Source organism: Patiria miniata, unplaced genomic scaffold, assembly GCF_015706575.1.
Source record: "Patiria miniata isolate m_02_andy unplaced genomic scaffold, ASM1570657v1 HiC_scaffold_7, whole genome shotgun sequence".
NCBI lineage: Eukaryota > Metazoa > Echinodermata > Asteroidea > Valvatida > Asterinidae > Patiria > Patiria miniata.
In genome coordinates, this window is record NW_024037074.1 from 10,630,797 (window position 1) to 10,648,906 (window position 18,110).

The 18,110-nt window shown below is 38.9% G+C and overlaps 2 protein-coding genes across 2 annotated transcripts; one reads left to right on the forward strand and one right to left on the reverse strand.

Annotated features, from left to right (window-relative positions):
* Positions 1-310: 310 nt before the first annotated feature.
* Positions 311-13,063, reverse strand: LOC119745908 (cullin-5-like). The gene is made up of 19 exons (XM_038222590.1): positions 12,863-13,063; positions 11,259-11,368; positions 10,645-10,744; positions 9,748-9,933; positions 9,042-9,183; positions 8,504-8,649; positions 8,102-8,182; positions 7,755-7,848; positions 7,098-7,228; positions 6,846-6,953; positions 6,593-6,657; positions 5,799-5,931; positions 4,899-5,030; positions 4,233-4,356; positions 3,748-3,920; positions 3,268-3,429; positions 2,586-2,704; positions 2,016-2,139; positions 311-1,258 (listed from the first exon to the last, which is right to left on the reverse strand). Exons 1-19 carry the CDS (start codon positions 12,884-12,886, stop codon positions 1,064-1,066), a joined length of 2,349 nt encoding a protein of 782 aa, XP_038078518.1. The 5' UTR covers positions 12,887-13,063; the 3' UTR covers positions 311-1,063.
* A 515-nt stretch (positions 13,064-13,578) lies between these two features.
* On the forward strand, positions 13,579-18,108 carry LOC119745477 (prefoldin subunit 3-like). Its single transcript, XM_038221842.1, has 6 exons — positions 13,579-13,722; positions 14,873-14,997; positions 15,445-15,511; positions 15,896-15,994; positions 16,480-16,618; positions 17,493-18,108. The coding sequence occupies exons 1-6, from the start codon at positions 13,636-13,638 to the stop codon at positions 17,552-17,554; spliced, it is 579 nt and encodes a 192-aa protein (XP_038077770.1). The 5' UTR covers positions 13,579-13,635; the 3' UTR covers positions 17,555-18,108.
* Positions 18,109-18,110: the final 2 nt, after the last annotated feature.

An 18,110-nucleotide genomic window follows, 5' to 3' on the forward strand; every position in this document is an offset into this window, starting at 1 on the left:
ACAATTTTGGGACTACAAGGGATTCTTACAGCAGCTTGGTTTTTCACATCTTACGAAACCTGTTGCGCTCTGTACCGCCCCAAAATGCCCTGCCTGTTACTCTCTGTGGAAAGAATATAGTATCTAGATGCCACTTCAGCAGTTGTGTACAAAGTCTACGGAGAGTTAAGACAATTTTGTAAGTATTTCCTAACAAAATGGGAAATGTTTCTCGGTCCCTGATTCATGTCTTATCAACATTTTTGCAATAACTGACCTTTACTGAGACGATATATGAAGAAAAAATGGCGTTGGGTTGCAACATTTTTTGCCCCTCTGTACAGCCCCATTCATTAGTGAATAAACACAGTGTACTACCGTGTAGCACATGCGCTAATGGGTTAAGTGCTTATAAATCATGCCGTTGAATCTTTTCAGAAAAAAAGTCTTATAGTAAATGGCTTTTTGAAATCAAAAGATGCGGACAATTTCATTCACTACAAGTTTCGATGTTGAAGATTCCTTCCATTTGTCTGCTACTAATTTAGTTTGCAAAAAGTCTGTGCTTGCCTTTGGTTTGTTAATCTTACAACACCTCTGCAGCCAGTGCGTTGTTTCATAGGGGGAACCAAAGCACCTTTTCAAAAGCTTTCGACTCTTACATCAACCCATTTATAGGAACAAAATTATTACTTTTGCTGCCTTTTGTATTTAATGTACCCTTACAGTTGTAGTACACTCTTCAACAAAGTACAGTTCAATATATATCCACTTGGTACATGTACATGAATTCAAACGACAAAGCACCTGGTCTGAGTATTTATAGACGGTTATCAACAAAACATCTGATTGGTCATTACAAATCAGAAGCACATTTTTAACAGCCAATCAAAAGCACCCTATTGTTGCAGTGCTATGAAAGCAACTTTCTGAGTGGTTACCATCACTGTCTGATGTAGACTTCTCGGCCAATCACTGTTTTTAACCAGGCAGGGCATTTTCTTCCAAGACAGAAGTCATGTACATCCTGATTGGTTGTTTGCTGGACGGCAATGACCTAACTGCCCAATCAGCAAAGTTGACACTAAGCAAGATAGATGAAGGTGTTGATATTGTTCTCTTCCCGCTTCATGTACTTGTGCTCAATCAGCCACTCGATCTGCTCCTTGATCATCTTCTTCTGAGGAAGGAACATGTTCTTGAGGATTTCCACCAGCTCAGTCTGAAGCTGAGCGTTCGTGATCTTCTTCCTCATTTTCATGATCTTTACAATAGCCTCCTGCAAAAATCGAAAGAAAAAACCCCCAAACATTTACACACTTTGTCTCATTTGGAGTTGTATAAACTACATGTACTTCCGAAAACAAAAGGCGTAATTCTGGATTTGAATACAAACTAACTCTTGAGTAGGATGTAGAAGTTGTAATTGCAAGTAGTAATTTTTAATAGGTTTAATTTTCACAGATTTTCTTTAACCCTAAGTCCCTACTGTCCCTACTAATTACTGGACTAAGTCCGCCAAAATCCATCAATCACACTGCTTCCAATGCATGCTTTGCTTCAGGCCTCCAGGCCCAAGTCCATCATACTCCAGTCCATCAATATTTAGTCAAACCAGGCCTGCAGGACCAAGTCCCCTAAATTCACCAAAATGGGGGGATGGATTTTGATGGAGTTGGGGAGGTAAGGGTTATTAAATCTTGTGATTTTCATGTTCTGTTTGAATAAATTAAAACAGCTAGTGCTAAATTCTAGCACTAGCAATGTGCAAGGTGCACGTCAAGACAAGGTCAAATCAGATTTTAAATATTTTAAACCTCGCTGTCTACTACAATGCCTCTTTATTCCGTTGCAAACACATTTATTGCACTTCACCAGCTGAGGCAGGTCAAAATCAAAATATTTCAGGGAAAAAATAACACCACACATGTAGCTTCTAGACAATGTGCTGAGGAGTAGGGGAACCTTACAAAATCTTTCTGATTTTTTTAGGCCAAGGTGCAAGATGTATTCACTACTGCACAGCGTTTACCCACCTGTGTTCTGAGTATTCTCAGCTGTACGATTCCCTCCTTCTCCTCTTCCCCGCTTCTCTCCGTGTTCAGTTGTAACCGTCCAATCAGATTGATCTTACCTCGCTTCTGGGGCTTTCCATTCTTACTGCAAAAAAATTAAGTAATTAATTAATCAAATAAAAGTAATTATCTCAAAAATATCCTTCAGTTTTTACCTCCGCAGAGTTTATGGGAGAATAAGTTTAATTTCAAACACACAAAGTGATTTAACAATTAGCGCCTGTACTACATTGTATTACATTGTGTTTATTCACTGAAGAAACAATAAAACCATAGAGTACTCGGGCGGTTTCGGGCAATACAGGGAGTAAAAGGCAGAGCGATTGAGGGCGCTACAGTGACTAAAGGGTTAAGGGAGGGAGGGAGGGATGTCAGGGATATCATTTTTGAAAAAATCTATTAAAAAAAAAAAATTCAAATCCCTCACAAGCAGCTTCTGAACTTTTGTAATTAGTGAAAAGTAATAGCATTAAACCACACGTATTCAAAGATTTAATATTAAAAAAGTCATATTCTTTAGTGCTGACTTACATAACTGCAAACTGCTGGTTGAACCAGAACACTGTAGCATCGGTGAAGTCCTTGGGAGACTTGGCCTCCACATGACACAACACGACCTGCCGCTTCATCTTGGCAAACGCTACAAGGGACTGCCAAAGGAAAAAAATTACAAAATCGCTAATTGAGTCTTTGAATTTTTTGCCAAAACATATGATGCACCAATAATGCAACGGTGTTATCCAAGGTCCAATTTAACGGCTCTGCTAACCACAAAAATGCCACACTTAAGATCACCATTCCATGCTAACAACCCTAGCAAAAATTCTGTGATTAACCCTGTAAGCACAGAATTCTTAGCTCCGTAATGTACACATGTGCAAAAGCCAAAATTCATTTCTAATCTGTGAAATATGCGAACAGTAAGTATATTATTCTTACTACAGTAAGGGGGATTTTCTTTAACATTAAGCAGAGCCCTATTCTAAATAAACCACACAAGTTAAAAGACAGAGTAAAGAAAATAAAAACCTTAGTAGTTTTACTATTAAAGTATCTTAAAGTTGGTATGTTTTGATGTTGAGCACCGCATACTATCCAAAACATTGAGTTTGTATTGTTTTTCTTTTTCAATTACACACAGATTTTCTTGAAGGTGAATTCGCCATGTAGATCTTTCTAGACTTTGCTGTGCTTACTCTCCAGCTTTGCTTACCCATAATGTTTTCCTCAATTCACTGTCAGGAAGCTCTGTGGCCAGTCTCAGGTTCTCTAGCGTGATCTTATCCTTGGGTCGCTGGTTCCAGGCAAAGAGGACAGCCATCTGAAAGGTCGTGACCTCCAGGTCAAAGACACCGATCTCATTCCTAAACGTGATCTGTAATAGGAAAATCAAATTTGGATAAAGATATTTAGAATACTTCTCGTAGTACTGTGCACTGGTTTCTGACCAAGTAGATGTAGGTTCATATCAATCTAGTCAAGTGGTTATTGTTTTTCTTGGGAAAACAACACCGTCATCGTTATTTTCACCATTCTAATAGAGGTATCAAGTGTAGTTTACAAGATAGATTTTGTAACTTGAGTAACTTGATCGCCTTCCAAGTCTTAAATCAATTACCACCGTTCTCACTATTGACAACTACTTGTCACTGCCATTTCAAATTTGACCCAAGGGTCAGAGGTCACGACTTACAATGCCATTTGACATGAGGTGATGCCACTGCAGCTTCCTGCCGCTGTGCTTATTCCGGTAGAACTCCTCCACCTCGGGGATGAAGTCTTCTAGTTCCAGAGGGAGGGAGACGGGGACCCGCTCACAACTCCTGGACCACGCCCCGGCATTCAGAATCTTTATGTTTATGTTGTCTGAAGAAAAATAAAGTCACAAAATTATTCTTTTCTGAAAAATATGTATTCTGAAGAATACATTTTAAGACGACATTTCTGAAAACAAGGAGCAATTTTAGTTTTAAGGGGGGCATAATCAACGTTTTTTAATTGCACATTGGGACAATTATTTTCGCTTTAAATTTGTGCTTTAATCATGGCAAAATACAACTTTACTTTTGAAATTTGAACATATGAATTCAAACCAAAAAATTCAATACATGTGTGGACTGAAAATAAATTCCACTTTCTTTGTAGGTGAAATTGAATAATCTGGAAAAATCAGAATACCTGCTACACTGTCGTAGTTGTTCCGATGGAGTTCCTTAAATGATTGGTTGAGATCCTCGCTAACTTTGATGTCTTGGAACATTCTTGCCAGCTTGTTGACGTAGTCAGCTGGCATACCAACCTCCTGTGTGTACAGAATTCATGCAGTTGTTGCAATCAAAAGGAGTAATCGATTTTTCCTATAATTAATTGTGACTATCAACAAGAAAAATGGTTTGACTTTATGATCTAAGAATGAAGTCATTTAGGCACAAATCTTTTAACACTAACCCTGTAACACACAAAACAGCACATTATACAACTGTAGTCTGTGGGACCTTGCTGCATTGAGCCATCAACACCAGTGAACAAACGGCCGCTTCTGAAACAATGAGAGCTAGTCCCATTGAACAATGCCACAGTTGTATCCTGCCGCAGTTGGAGACCACTGACTCTGAGCCAGTTTGGCCACGAGATTTCTGAGACGATGGATCTTGCTGCACTGAGCAGGCCTGGTTTGCATGTTGGTGCATTTGGCATGGTTTCTAGCCAAAATAGCCTTGGGTTTAGGGTTAATATGAGGTCAGAGTTTTTCTCCTTAGTTTAAACATTTACGGCTTCTTGACGATTCTGAAGCCGAACAAGCCAAGGGTTGGGCTATAATGCCGAGATTTATTTGCAACTCACCCTGAGCCATTCAACCATGTTCTCCTCTTTCTCACTGTCTGCCGACGTGTCTAGAATTAACCTCCTTGTCAGGTGGGCTTTGTGGTAGCGCATAAACACGTCTTTGTTCTGCACATACTTCAGTACCAAAAGCTATGGGGGAATACAAAGATGGGGTTAAACCTCAAGGAAATGATGTCAAAACAATTTCCAAATGATTTCCAATATGACAGAGCAAAACAGTCAAGCAATTCCAGGCAAAAATGGCGCACCCAAGGGGGGCTCGGGGGCTTCAGCCCCCCCCCCCCCCCCAAGAGGTTGTCAATTTTTTTTAGTCCCACAGTTTTGATCGTGATAATATGTATGTGGCCTATTTTTGAGTAGTATAATAGGGGTGTAAATGGCGCCACCAACGTCCAAATAGTCCATCCCCCCCCCAAAAAAAAATGTCTGCGGCCAAAAATTTTGGACAACATTTTTTGAAAAATTCAAACTTCTAAAATATTTGGAGAAAAAAAATTGTGAAGGCCCCCCCCCCCAAGTCCAATCCTGGGTGCTCCTTTTGTCCCTAATGTCTTTGGAACAAACTAAAAGCGACGTTTTTCATTCCCATGGATTTGATGCTGTTTCAGTATGGAACACTTCCAACCACTGGTCAACACCTATTTGCACTCCAGGGGAAATACCATTTGCAGTTCGGTGCATTCTGTGAGGATGCAACAGAAAGCCACAACTTTTATTTGAATCCCATCCAGGCCAAGCATTTTTGCATAGTCTTCCAAATTCAGACAGAGTTGTCGTGATAAAACAGGCGACATGATTTATCAAAGTATGAAGAATGTCACTAGGTTATCTTCACACTGTTTTCTCCACAGAGTTTCAGATGGTAAGAGACATGACCTAGATGCCAGATATCCTTACCACGTTCCTGAGTTTGCTCTCGATCTCTTCCGATGTCAGTTTCTTACTCAGTGGCGTCTTTCTCAGCAGGAGATCACAGTAATTGGCAAGAAGCTCGGGGCATTTGGACTCTGGTTGGGTCTTACTACTTATACTGTGTGCAAAGGGAGGGGAGGAATTCAGATGACATCAAATTTATGAAAAATATGCTTGAAGGAAAAAGTAAAATCAACTTGCAGCTATCCAAATGAATGCGTAGTAAGAATATTAGAAAACAAAGTAGACACACATGTCTACTTTTCATCACTGCAATAATTATCGTAAAACTGTGGCCATTCTTCCAATAACTCATTTGCGAGTGACCTATATCCTTTGGGATTTAAATTTGAAAAACATCTGGTACACTGACTTGCTCAGAATGCTTGGCACATTTTAAATTTGAATTCTCCAGACCAAAGACACTGTTGCTAATCACAAGATTCGGGGCAAGCTCTTGCATAGTTACGTGACGCTCAGCACCAATACATTGTTCACAATGGGTGAGAATGGCACAAAGACACCAGACCATGCCGGAGCTGGGGGTTGCTAGTGTAAGGCTTGCCCCGAATCACATGATATAGTAACAGTCTCTTTGGTCGGGAGATTGCAAAGTTAAAACGTGCAAAGCATTGGAATAAGTCAGCGTTTTGATATTATTCAAAATTAACTCGCAAATGGCTTATTCAAAGAGCAAGATTTAGGGGAATTAAATTGATGAGGTTGTTGTATATGGATTGGTGGTTAGTTAAAAACAGTATGCAATTAATTCCACATACCTTTTGTTTTTGGCAGGTAGGTCCAGCCTGAAGACTTTGGTGTCATTGACAACATGCTTGTAAGCCTAAGAGAAAGACGAAAGGAAGTCAATTATTTGAAAGCAGCATAAAACACCTTTAGGCAAAAAACAAACACCTTTTGAATAGCCATTTGTAATAATGTCTTGTGTAAGTAAACCATGTAGAGTACAATTCTTTACATAAGTTTGATTTTTTTTTTTTTACACTTTTTTTTTTTCTTTTTTCCACTTACCTTATCTCTGGATGTTAGGAATCGGGGATCATCATTAAATGCATCCTTGACAAGTGCACTAAATTTGTTGAATAATTCCAGTAGCCGCTCAACATACTTCTCCGAATCCTGAAGATAAAAATTAAAATATAGGCATTTCCATGAATAATCGACAGGGATATATGCTTTCTGACAATAAAATCACAGCCACTAGAGTCGTTTCCCGTACTGAAAGTTATGGGTTAACCTAGAAAAAATAGTCTGGTTCCTTACTGTGACAATGATATCAGCTGCTGCCACCATGTCAGCCAGACCAGCTTCCATTATATGATGCTCCAGGTCCCTCAGCATTGGGTTGATGCCGTCTGGTACCCTATCCATTAACCTGAACATCAGGTTGAGTTCTGAACATTGAGAAATAAAAAAAAAGGACACTGACAGTTTAGAAAAGGTTCAAAAACTCTTAATAAAAATGCAAAATGAGGACCAAATATGAAAACTGTATCAAAAGCTTGGACATGTATTTCTGTACGAGACTTATTATTAATGTTATTATTATTTATCATTTCTGGTAATGAAACCAAGGATTCCTCAAAAGCGCCCTAGGCACTGTAGCTCACAAGCCTGAAGAAACCAGTGGAGAGAAGACAATGAGAAGAAGTAACAATTTTAGAGGTGGGAGGAAAAGCCCAGAAGAGTATTCTGGGGAAAACCCATGGAATCAGGCAGGGACTGAAAACCCAATCCACATATTGGCCCAGGCAGGATTCGAACCCGGGTCACAGCGGTGGAAGGCAAGGAAAGTACCGCTACGCCAACCTGACTCCCCTACGCCACCCTGACTCCCCTTGAAAGATATTCAGTTATGTAAGCATTAAATCCTATATTTGTTGTTGCTTAAGTATGCTATGAACATGCATTCCTACTTACTTTCTGTCTCATTGCTCTTGATCATCGGAGCACACTCCCTAAGAATTTCCTCCTTGAAGGAACTCACCAAGGCTTGAACACAGCATTCAGATAACTGAAACGAGGAATATAAAAAAATAGGTTGAAGACAGCTTTGTATCTTGGTAGCTTCTCAGTGTGAAAACTGGTAATAGATACAATTAGCAAATGTATCATATACGATTCAAAGTGCTATTACTTAAATTAAAATTTGTTATCATGCAAGGTCTGCTATTGCATGTTTTGCATGTTAAATATCCATATTCTAAGAACCATCCTAATAAAACTGTGAATTTTTCAAGTTACAAGAACAAAGATTTATAACTTACTGCAGTAACTGAGTTGCTACCTCTGCAGGTTTCTAAGTATCTCAGGGCTCGCGTTTCCTCCTCCTTCAACTTATTGTCAGCCTAATGGGACAAAATATTGAAAAGATGAAGGAGTGTTATTTCTAAACATCTCTCATATATGCACACATTTGATGTTTATAATTTTTGGAATTGTTTGCTTAGTTGGAGACTGAAGTTGAAGAACTTTAAATCAATTGACACAATTAATAAAAAAATATTATTTTACACCAGTACTTAATTAACTGACTAAAGTAGAGAGTATAGAGTATTTGGCTTTTTTACTTAACAAAAGACAGCCTTAAAATTTGATAATTTTTTTTCGAGGATTGAAATACATTTGGTGACAGATTATGAGTGACAAGATTGGAATAATTTACTCACAAATTTCATGTAGTTCTGTACACCATTCTCACGGAGGTAATCCGGCCCTACTCTCTTGTAGAAGGTCTCTGTGGCTTCCAGGTACGCCCTCTCAAAGTTCTCCCGATAAATCTGCAAACGGTCGTCAACATTGGAGCACAGATTGACTGTAAAAAGAAAAAAAGAAATTCAAGAGAAATAATACAAAGATTAACACGACAGGTACAGCAACATAGGATTATATATTTCCCAAAAAATATGCTTTTTACACTCAAAATAAAGACGTCATATCTACGACTTTCAATGACATTGCCTAATATTCACTCCCTGGTTTCAACATTTTTGCCTTCTTCAAATATTCCAAAGATTATATTTTTCAAAATTTTAATGCCACCTCAAGTATCTTTCACAGTGTGAAAAGTTGAACTTTGCTTTTCAAAAATGAAATTCTAATCTGTTGTATTTATTCGACAAAAGTTTCGTTAGAATGGGGAGGCCGAAAAAAAGTTTGTCATTTAAAAGAGGGAGTACTCAGAACAAACAGTTGAAGTCAACTCACCATATGATTCCCGGACCCCAATGACGAGTTGTTTTTCGAAGGCTTCTCCGTTTCTTTCAGCCAGCACTAGTTTCATTGCACTGTCCTGTAGTCGCTGCTTGATGTTGTTGAAGATGTGATCGTTCCAACTCTCTAGCATCAGCTGAAAGGAGTATTAATATTGAGTCAAGATGAAAAAAAAAAAAACTTTTAAGACAAATACGTTTTCTTGTTACGGGATACTGCAAAGATTATCAACTCGCTCCAATCTACATCCAGGACGTGATACACCTTCGCAATGTGAGGCCTGGTCTGCGGTCCTCGGCTCTCACACTCCATGTACCCATATCCCGCCTTGTCAGCTACGGAGACAGAGCCTTCTCCTATATTGCACTAATTGTATCACTCGGAAGAAAACAATCCTAGAAGGTGGTTTTAAGAGGTGTGCCCTCAGACACACTTTTTGTTTACGTGCATTAGCAAGGAAATCCAGTTATGAGACCCAAAGAATTGTGCATAAGTTTTCTCTGTTTTCTCAAGATGTTTAGTTGCCACTTAGTTAAAACTTCCACTGGTTAGTTGTTATGCACCTTACTTAAGATTTTGAGCAAGTTTGTTGCTTCAAACAAAACAAATGAACGAAATGCAAATAATACCTTCACATTTTGAAGAATCTGGGAGGTTTACGATTAAATTACATTTAAGCAAAAGGGGGAAAATTACTGACCTTCCTGACCACAGTGTCCTCATTCTGTACATTCTTCTTCTGTTGTGTGCCAGCGCTCATCTGTGTTAACGCCGTCTCCAACGGACCGAAGGGCTTAGGGAGATAATTACACTGCGTGAAGAACTTACTCCATTCACTGATGTAGGCTTTTAATAATGTAGTGTCTTCTTGGTCATGTAGCACCCTCTGTGAAAAGAAGTGAAATTGGCTTATTTGAGATGTAACAAATGAAATCTGAGCAAAAGATCAGTGCTGTAGTCGATGTATTTGTACTTGTGAATCACAAGTCAATTTAAAAGTCCAGTCGCAAGTAACAGGAGCTTTTGTCACAGTTATTTTGAATAGCTTGTGACTTGATTCGGAATGAGATGACTTGTGATCGACTTATGATGGCATTGCGATGACTCAACTTAAAATGATAAAAATAATATTTGCAAATTGATTAGCTTAGCCCTAACAGAACTCAATCCATCAAAGCCCAACAGCTGGTTTTGTTTAAATCTGTTGGGATAGGTACAGTACCCCTAAACTGATGGTCTTTTACACTGGGGTTGGCATACCTCCAGAAACTAAGTCCAACAGTGTGTGTGTACGATTGCCCATGTGGGTGTTGGAATTTGCCAGGATGGGTACGGTTCCTAGTAAATTAGGCTGGGGAGTTAGGGTTAATGAACAATAGATCTATATGTACATAGAACATCAATGTCACTAGCTTCATCTTTTCACTGAACTAAGTATGCATTAATAGCCATTTGTAAATCAAAATGAACGGTAGAATCTGCAAGATACACACATGTGATGAATTAAGCTCATGAAAAATAGTGCTAAAGACTTTAAAAAAGAAGCGATCCCCAAAAAAACCTTGAATAGTCAATGTATTTTCATTAGTACACTTACTGATTTAGCTTGCTGTACAAACTCTCTGATGTCATCTACAAGCGCAGCGTGGACTTTGTAGGCCCCTTTCTCATCCCACAGACACACTGAATGGACATCCCTGAAATATAAATTGACAAAATTGGCATCAAAATTGGTGACATATTTGAATCAACTAGTATTACCATGTTTAGCCCCACATATGGGGCCAAGATACTGGACTGCCTCTCTCAGGGGGTCTGCTCATAAGTCCGACGCCTCATAGGTCCGACGCCTCATAAGTCCAACAAAATCGCATCCCCTAACCAAATAAAGGCCCATAAGTCCGACGCCTCATAGGTCCGACGCCCCATAAGTCCGACGCCTCATAGCTCCAACGCCTCAGTCTTAGCTCCGACGCCTCGTAGGTCCGACAAATTAAACGCCTCGTTTTTCTGACGTCGGAATTATGGGGCGTTGGACTTATGAGACGTTGGACCTATGAGGCGGAATAAATAAATTTATGCCTCATAAGTCCGACGCCTCATAAGTCCGAAATTTCAGACATATGAGGCGTCGGACCTATAAGTCGTCAGACTTATGATACGGCTCCCTCTCTTAGTAGCTGGGCCCTATTCATGGGGCTTGGTTTTTACCAGAAGAGATCCTGCCATTCGCCTCTGCTGACGTTCTCCTGTCTTAGAAGTTTCAGGACAGTAGGACGCATGCCTTCCCACTTGTCCTCAAACTGTAACTGCATCTTATCCTGTTGAAATATAGTAAGACGAAATGTTGTATTTATCTTCGTACTGAACAGGTTTTCATTTCTTTTTAATTCCACCCAAATTGTGTATGTATAAAGAAAACTTCGGACTCTCAAAGTCTAGATCTTGCTGTGGTCAACTTATGAAAAACACTTTAAAAGTTCTATAACGAGGAATTTGCTCAGAAAAAAAAAAACATTTGCTAAACACTGAAAATACTTCCTTTTTAAATTTAAGGGGGAGTCACACAAATGTTTCAATAGCTTTTACTTGTCTGAAAATTGTTCACATTTTCACATTGAGAACCTTTTTTCAATGAACATCATGTTTGATACAAAGTAAAGATTATTTTTGTTTTATATATATCATTTCATTCACATTTTTAAGTTAATTTATTTAAACAAAAATACAAATCATGATACAAATCAGTGATAATTAATATTTCATTCATATTGAATAACCACTGGAAGTAATAATGTGCAACCAATTATGTTAAAAACTAGAATTTTTTTGTTTTTATATATGGTTTAAATCCTTTTTTATCTTTGTGATATATATACGTACTTGTCTGAACATTGATTCATGATGAGATTGAGAATTGATGGACGAATACAAAACGCACCGTGTCGGCCTAGGCACATAAAATAAATTAGCCCGACTGCGTCTGGCCGTACAGTACTATCGCAAGCTCTGTAGTACGGCCAGACGCCCGATGCTTCCAAAAAGACTGAATTTTTTTGGCCGCCGATGTAGCGATTTTGCTACATCTTTCAATCGCGATTTTCTTTTCATCCAGGACACAAATTTCCAAAGTTAAGGTTCGTAGTGGTAGAGCAACTCATACCTTTTCGAAAAAAAACGTTCTTTGGTCTCAATATTTTCATCCATCTGGCCACAAGACGAATTTCAGTCATCAGATTCCACAAATATCGTCCCCCATGCGATCCCCCACGCGATTTCAAAATGGCGGCCGCGCTGTAATGTATGCATTATGCGAGCGCGCTTGGGCAAGATAATGAATATGCATCATAGTTTATGACGTTTGTCGGACACTTAGCGCGGCTGGCCATACAAACACGAGGTCATGAACTAAATAATGCATATTCATTATCTTGCCCAAGCGCGCTCGCATAATGCATACATTACAGCGCGGCCGCCATTTTGAAATCGCATGGGGGATCGCATGGGGGACGATATTTGTGGAATCTGATGACTGAAATTCGTCTTGTGGCCAGATGGATGAAAATATTGAGACCAAAGAACGTTTTTTTCGAAAAGGTATGAGTTGCTCTACCACTACGAACCTTAACTTTGGAAATTTGTGTCCTGGATGAAAAGAAAATCGCGATCGAAAGATGTAGCAAAATCGCTACATCGGCGGCCAAAAAAATTCAGTCTTTTTGGAAGCATCGGGCGTCTGGCCGTACTACAGAGCTTGCGATAGTACTGTACGGCCAGACGCAGTCGGGCTAAAAATAAATGTGAAAATTTCTCACCTTTAGCATCGCACTGGACGCCATGATTACGTCTATCCTGTTTCGTATTTCTGGCAAACTAACCTTCAGTCTTTCACAGATTAATAACAGTTACTGTACAAAGCTACAAATCAATTGACGCATAAAGCACAAAATGATTCACTGTTTGTGTGTACAAAGAATCCTCTTTCCTTGTAGGTATTGTGTCCAGATCGTAATGCCTTGTTATCCAGGGGTTTTGAACGGATGGGAAAGGTTGCCAGACTACAATTTGTCCTTCGCCTTTTGATGTCATCAAAGGAAGGTCATTCAGTGACCTTGTTCAACGCTGTATGGAGCGCTGAGTAAACAAACATCGATTACTGCCGATACTTTCTAAATAATTTATGCATGCAAAACAATTTTCATGAGGGCAACTTATCCACAACGTTGATTAAAACTCCTTGCTCTACGGTATATTCATCATTCAAGAAAAGGAAAGAAACTGAAAATAAAGTCAAGCATGGAGGAATAAAAATACAAGCATTTTCAAGACATCATAGACTTCTTTATTATTATTTTTTCTTCATTCTTTTACGCAAAGATGTTGTCAAAGAAATTACGTGGCTATCACAATTCTCATCATTTGACAATTTAATTATAAAATTATTATGTGTCCCAATATTCCAGAATTTGACAGGAGGACCCCCCCCCCCCCCCAAAAAAAAAAGAATTTAAAGTCCCGCCCAACGCGATGATTGGGGCCTGGGCGCGGCGGGGACTGATGACAAGTTTAATGACAACGGCATGCATGCATGATGGCGCTAGTCGAGGAAGGAACGAAGTCCGCCAAGAAGATGAAATCGAAGTCTCACACTGGAATTCCCGAAGCAGTATTCCTGGTTTGTAGATTTACTTATTCTCCTTACTTTGCAGGAAATAATAAGATACATTCTATACCGTAATACTTCTTGATTACGGAAATTTAATAATTTTTATGATCCAGTGTTTTCGTGACCAAGGAAAAATGTGTGAGGATAGTCGGGTGACTAGCAGGCAAATCAAGTATTTTGTGTTGAGGGAGACAGGTACATGTTCAACTTTAAAGGGGTTTGTTTTGTGAATGTGATATTTTGTTTTCATCAGCATGAATGATCAGTGTCATACCTAGTTGTTGTTTTAAAAGAGCTAGTTCAAGGCATCATGCATAAAAAAAAAATAAGATGTATATTCCCATTGGAAAGATTAGCCCCCCCCCCCCCCAAAAAAATGGTTCTGCTTCCGATTACATGGCATTTGAAATTAGGGTAGGTAGGTAGGTAGGGAATTTTGTTGGGGGGGGGGGGGGCAATTTTTTGTGTGTACAATCATTATGGAGGTGTCTGCGTGTAGTCAAGGGTAAAAAGTAGTAATTGATGGTTTTCAGTGGGGGGGGGGGGGGGGGGAGTCATTTTCCCAAACAAAAAATTAGGGTAGGGGCTGTCAAAATAGAGTAGGTATAGGGTAATCTTAAAATATACGTACATCACTTTTTTCAATAAATTTTGAAGCGTCAAAAACGTACATCCTAATGCCTTTAATATCGTTATTTTCTTGATTTTCCCTCCTGGACTGACTCACTCTCTCTTTCCTTTTATTAATCAGTTATTTACTGGAACGCATTCAAACTATTATTGTAATTAAACACACCAGTCTTGTCCACTCAGCCATAAGCACTTCTTATGACATTGAGATCATTCATTATATTTAAGGTGTATGTTGAGGTAAATGAATATTTAATAAAATTAAATATCAGCACCCTGTCTTGCCTGTCGGATTCAGATATAAAAGAAATTAAAAACTAAAGATGAATTATTGAGTTTATGATTGAGTAACATATAGTAGTATACATACTTTCCCAATTTTAAAGCAGATCTCTAAATGCTGAAGTGAAAGTTTATTGACGCAACATGTCTTCTGCAGTGTTTTGCAATGTATGTGTTGTAAAAAGTGAACTACATTGTGCACCAGTTTGTATATTTTTATGCTGTATTATTAATTTGTCTCTTGCAGGAGGATGTCGATGCATTTATGCAGAAGCCAGAGAATGCAGACCCAACAGCAGTGGTCCAGCGTTTAGACGAGCAGCACAATAAATATAAGTTTATGGAGCTCAATTTACTTCAAAAGAAGAAAAGGTACTTATTAGATCACTGGAGTCTTGTCTGTACAATGAGTCCACCTAAAAATTGTACATGCATTGGTATGGATAATTTTCAGTAACCATAGAAAGTAAGTAAAATGTAAAGTCTGTCACGAGCCGATGTGGCCCATCAGGCCGGTGTTTATATCCGGTTTGCGTGGCATGAAACAACTGAAAATAATTCTATTCCTTCTGGATGGGATGCTAGTCCATCGCAGGTTACTCCCCAGCTAATGTCAGTAATCATTTATACTCCTTGGTGGAGAGAAGCAAGTGGGGGTGCAGTGGCTTGCCCAAGGACACAACATATTACCAAGGAGATGGTTTCGAACCCCTGACCCCTGGTCATTCTCTTTTAAACATCTCAAAATACAACTTTGGCACATGTCAATGTAAAATATGTAAGTTTGTGTATAATTAATGTATTTTATATTTGTCTTAGATTGAGAGCACAAATACCAGATATTAAAACTACACTGGAGATAGTACAACATATGAGAAGTAAACAGGTATGTTTGCCTAAAAAAAATAATGCGTCATTTAGACACATTTCCATGTGGGTAAGACAGCATAACAAAGTGTGTCTAGTAAACTACCCCGTCTTAACCCTTGCCATTCAAATAATCTATTTTGTTTACTTTTTTGTCCTCGTTTGTGTAGATGAAAGGTTCTTTTGAAAAGCTTATGGTGTGGCTTGCCCTCTCCATTTTATTCGTTTCTATTTTCAACACTAATAACCAAGCAAAACAAAGAATAGTAACCACAGCAAAACATGGCAATAAAGCACAATAAGCCAAAAATCATTAGTAACAAACTGACCAATTAATAGACAATCAATCAAGTATTGTGATAATTAACTGTAACAGAGAATTTTGTTTTTTCTCTGATATCAGGGGTCTGGTGAAGAGATGGACACACAGTTCCTATTAGCTGACCAGGTATATGCTAAGGCATCTATACCTCCGTCTGATAGAGTATGCTTATGGTTAGGGGTAAGTACATAGTTCAAAGTCTTTGAGAAATGGACCCTTGTAGATATCTGCATATTTAATTGAAATTTTAGCTTAATCGATTTTTAAAAGTGGTGTCAGATATCCAATATGTTCATAGACTGGCTTCATCATGTGCATGCCCTTTTCGAGGATGATGCAGTATTAACAGAAGCCACTTTTTAGACTTAAAACATGTTATATTATGTTGCATCTCAGGCCCAAGTTAAAAGAGCTGTTAAGCTAAATATACTGCTCAGCAAAATACAACTTTAGAACTAGTCACATGAAAAATTACTTTAGAACTAGTCACAGTGTAATTTTTTATTACAAGTTGTATTTTGCTTAGCAGTATTTTCAGCTTAACAGCTCATTTAACTTGGTGGTAATCTTTTATTTCTAAGAAAACCTGTTCTGATCCTAACAAAAATGTGCTTATACCAGACTTTGTGAAATAAGCACCCCTTCTCTTATACTATTCCTCACAGGCCAATGTAATGTTAGAGTACAGCTTAGAAGATGCAGAATCTTTACTAACAAACAACCTCACCGCAGCGAAGGAGAGTCTCCTGCAAGTAGACCACGACTTGGACTTTCTTAGGGATCAGTACACCACCACTGAAGTCAGTATCCTTTTAAACTTGAAGTAATAAAAGGTGAAGGTATCCCATAGCCATTACTGGCCGTAGGGGCAGTGGGATGTTAGAGGTCCACTGTGTCTTGGGCGCGGCATATGAGTGGCGGTGCCCAGTCCTCTCCTCTTGCCATCTTACCTTCCCTGACTGAATCATGTACCCATTTTTTTTTACTGTTGGGTCGTCGTAGAAAATTTTCCAGTTTTTGATCCAAATGGGATTCGAACCGCCAACCTTCCACTCCGTAGCCCCACGCTCAAACTGCTCGGCTACGGGGCCTCTAATAAGACCAGCATTAAAAAAAGGGATCGGCAGCAATTTTCTTCAACATTTTAAAACTAGTTGCCTTGAAGTTTGCCTTTTATTGAAACACAGGGCATCAAAGTAGGAAGCGTTTAATGCTGTTGGCTTCATTTGCCCAACAACCTGAAGGTAGGGCCAAAATAGCCAACAGGTTGTCCAAAAGACACCCAGACACCCCTTTATCGTTACCCGATAAACCTTGTTCATCAATCTGTAAATATTTTGCCAACGTTTGGCAAACTTAAATCCCAATGGCATAACTTTGCAAATGGTGATGATATCCACATTGTTTCAGAAATATGATCACAAGTTCTCATAAACTTTTGAACACAAAGCACCCAAACTATCCTGCATAATTTTCACCCCATCACTCGTTGAAGTGCTGATATAAATGTTCACAAAATCATGCCAGGAATTTGCCAACCCAAAATGCCGCACTTGCTTGATATGTGTAAAATATTTAAAGGGGCTTTAATCTTAAAAGAAAGTTGACTAAACAGATGCTTCGTTTTCAGAAGTCCCATGCCAATAAATTACTGACGATCCTTAACACATTGTCACAGACATGGCACGTGTATACAACTACGGAGTCAAGAAAAGACAAGGTGCCCAGTCAGCAAGCTAGGTGTACCCTTTTTATCTTTACTGATCTTCATCTTGTATTGACTGCAGCTTTTCCTATGGAACAATATATTAAAAGCTCTCTTCATATTTGTATTGAGATGTTTTTGGTATACATACGTGTATAAGTGAGTCTAAGTAAGAGTATACTTTTTGCAACAAATGGATTCTACAGACGTATGTGAAGTTGTCTAGTTGTAGCCAGCCCTTCCTATTTCATAAAAGATGGATAAGTGGGCATGGGTTATGATGTAACCATTGCATGGCAGTTGCAATAACCACAAAACTTGTTTTTTTCGCGTGCACTAGCCCCATACAGTCCAATCAATGTATGGAACTGGGCCCAATTCCATAGTATTGCTGACCAAAAAAATATTGCTCTTCAAATTCGTGTGCTACATGTAATTATACAACACCTGAATAAATTCCCGTCACCTGATTGGTGGGTCGCTGATCACATGTCATTGAATTATTCATCTAAACCCACGGCCCGGATGCAACGCAAAAATAGTTCTATTCCATGGTACATAGAAGTTCCATTGCACGGTCACATGATTGGT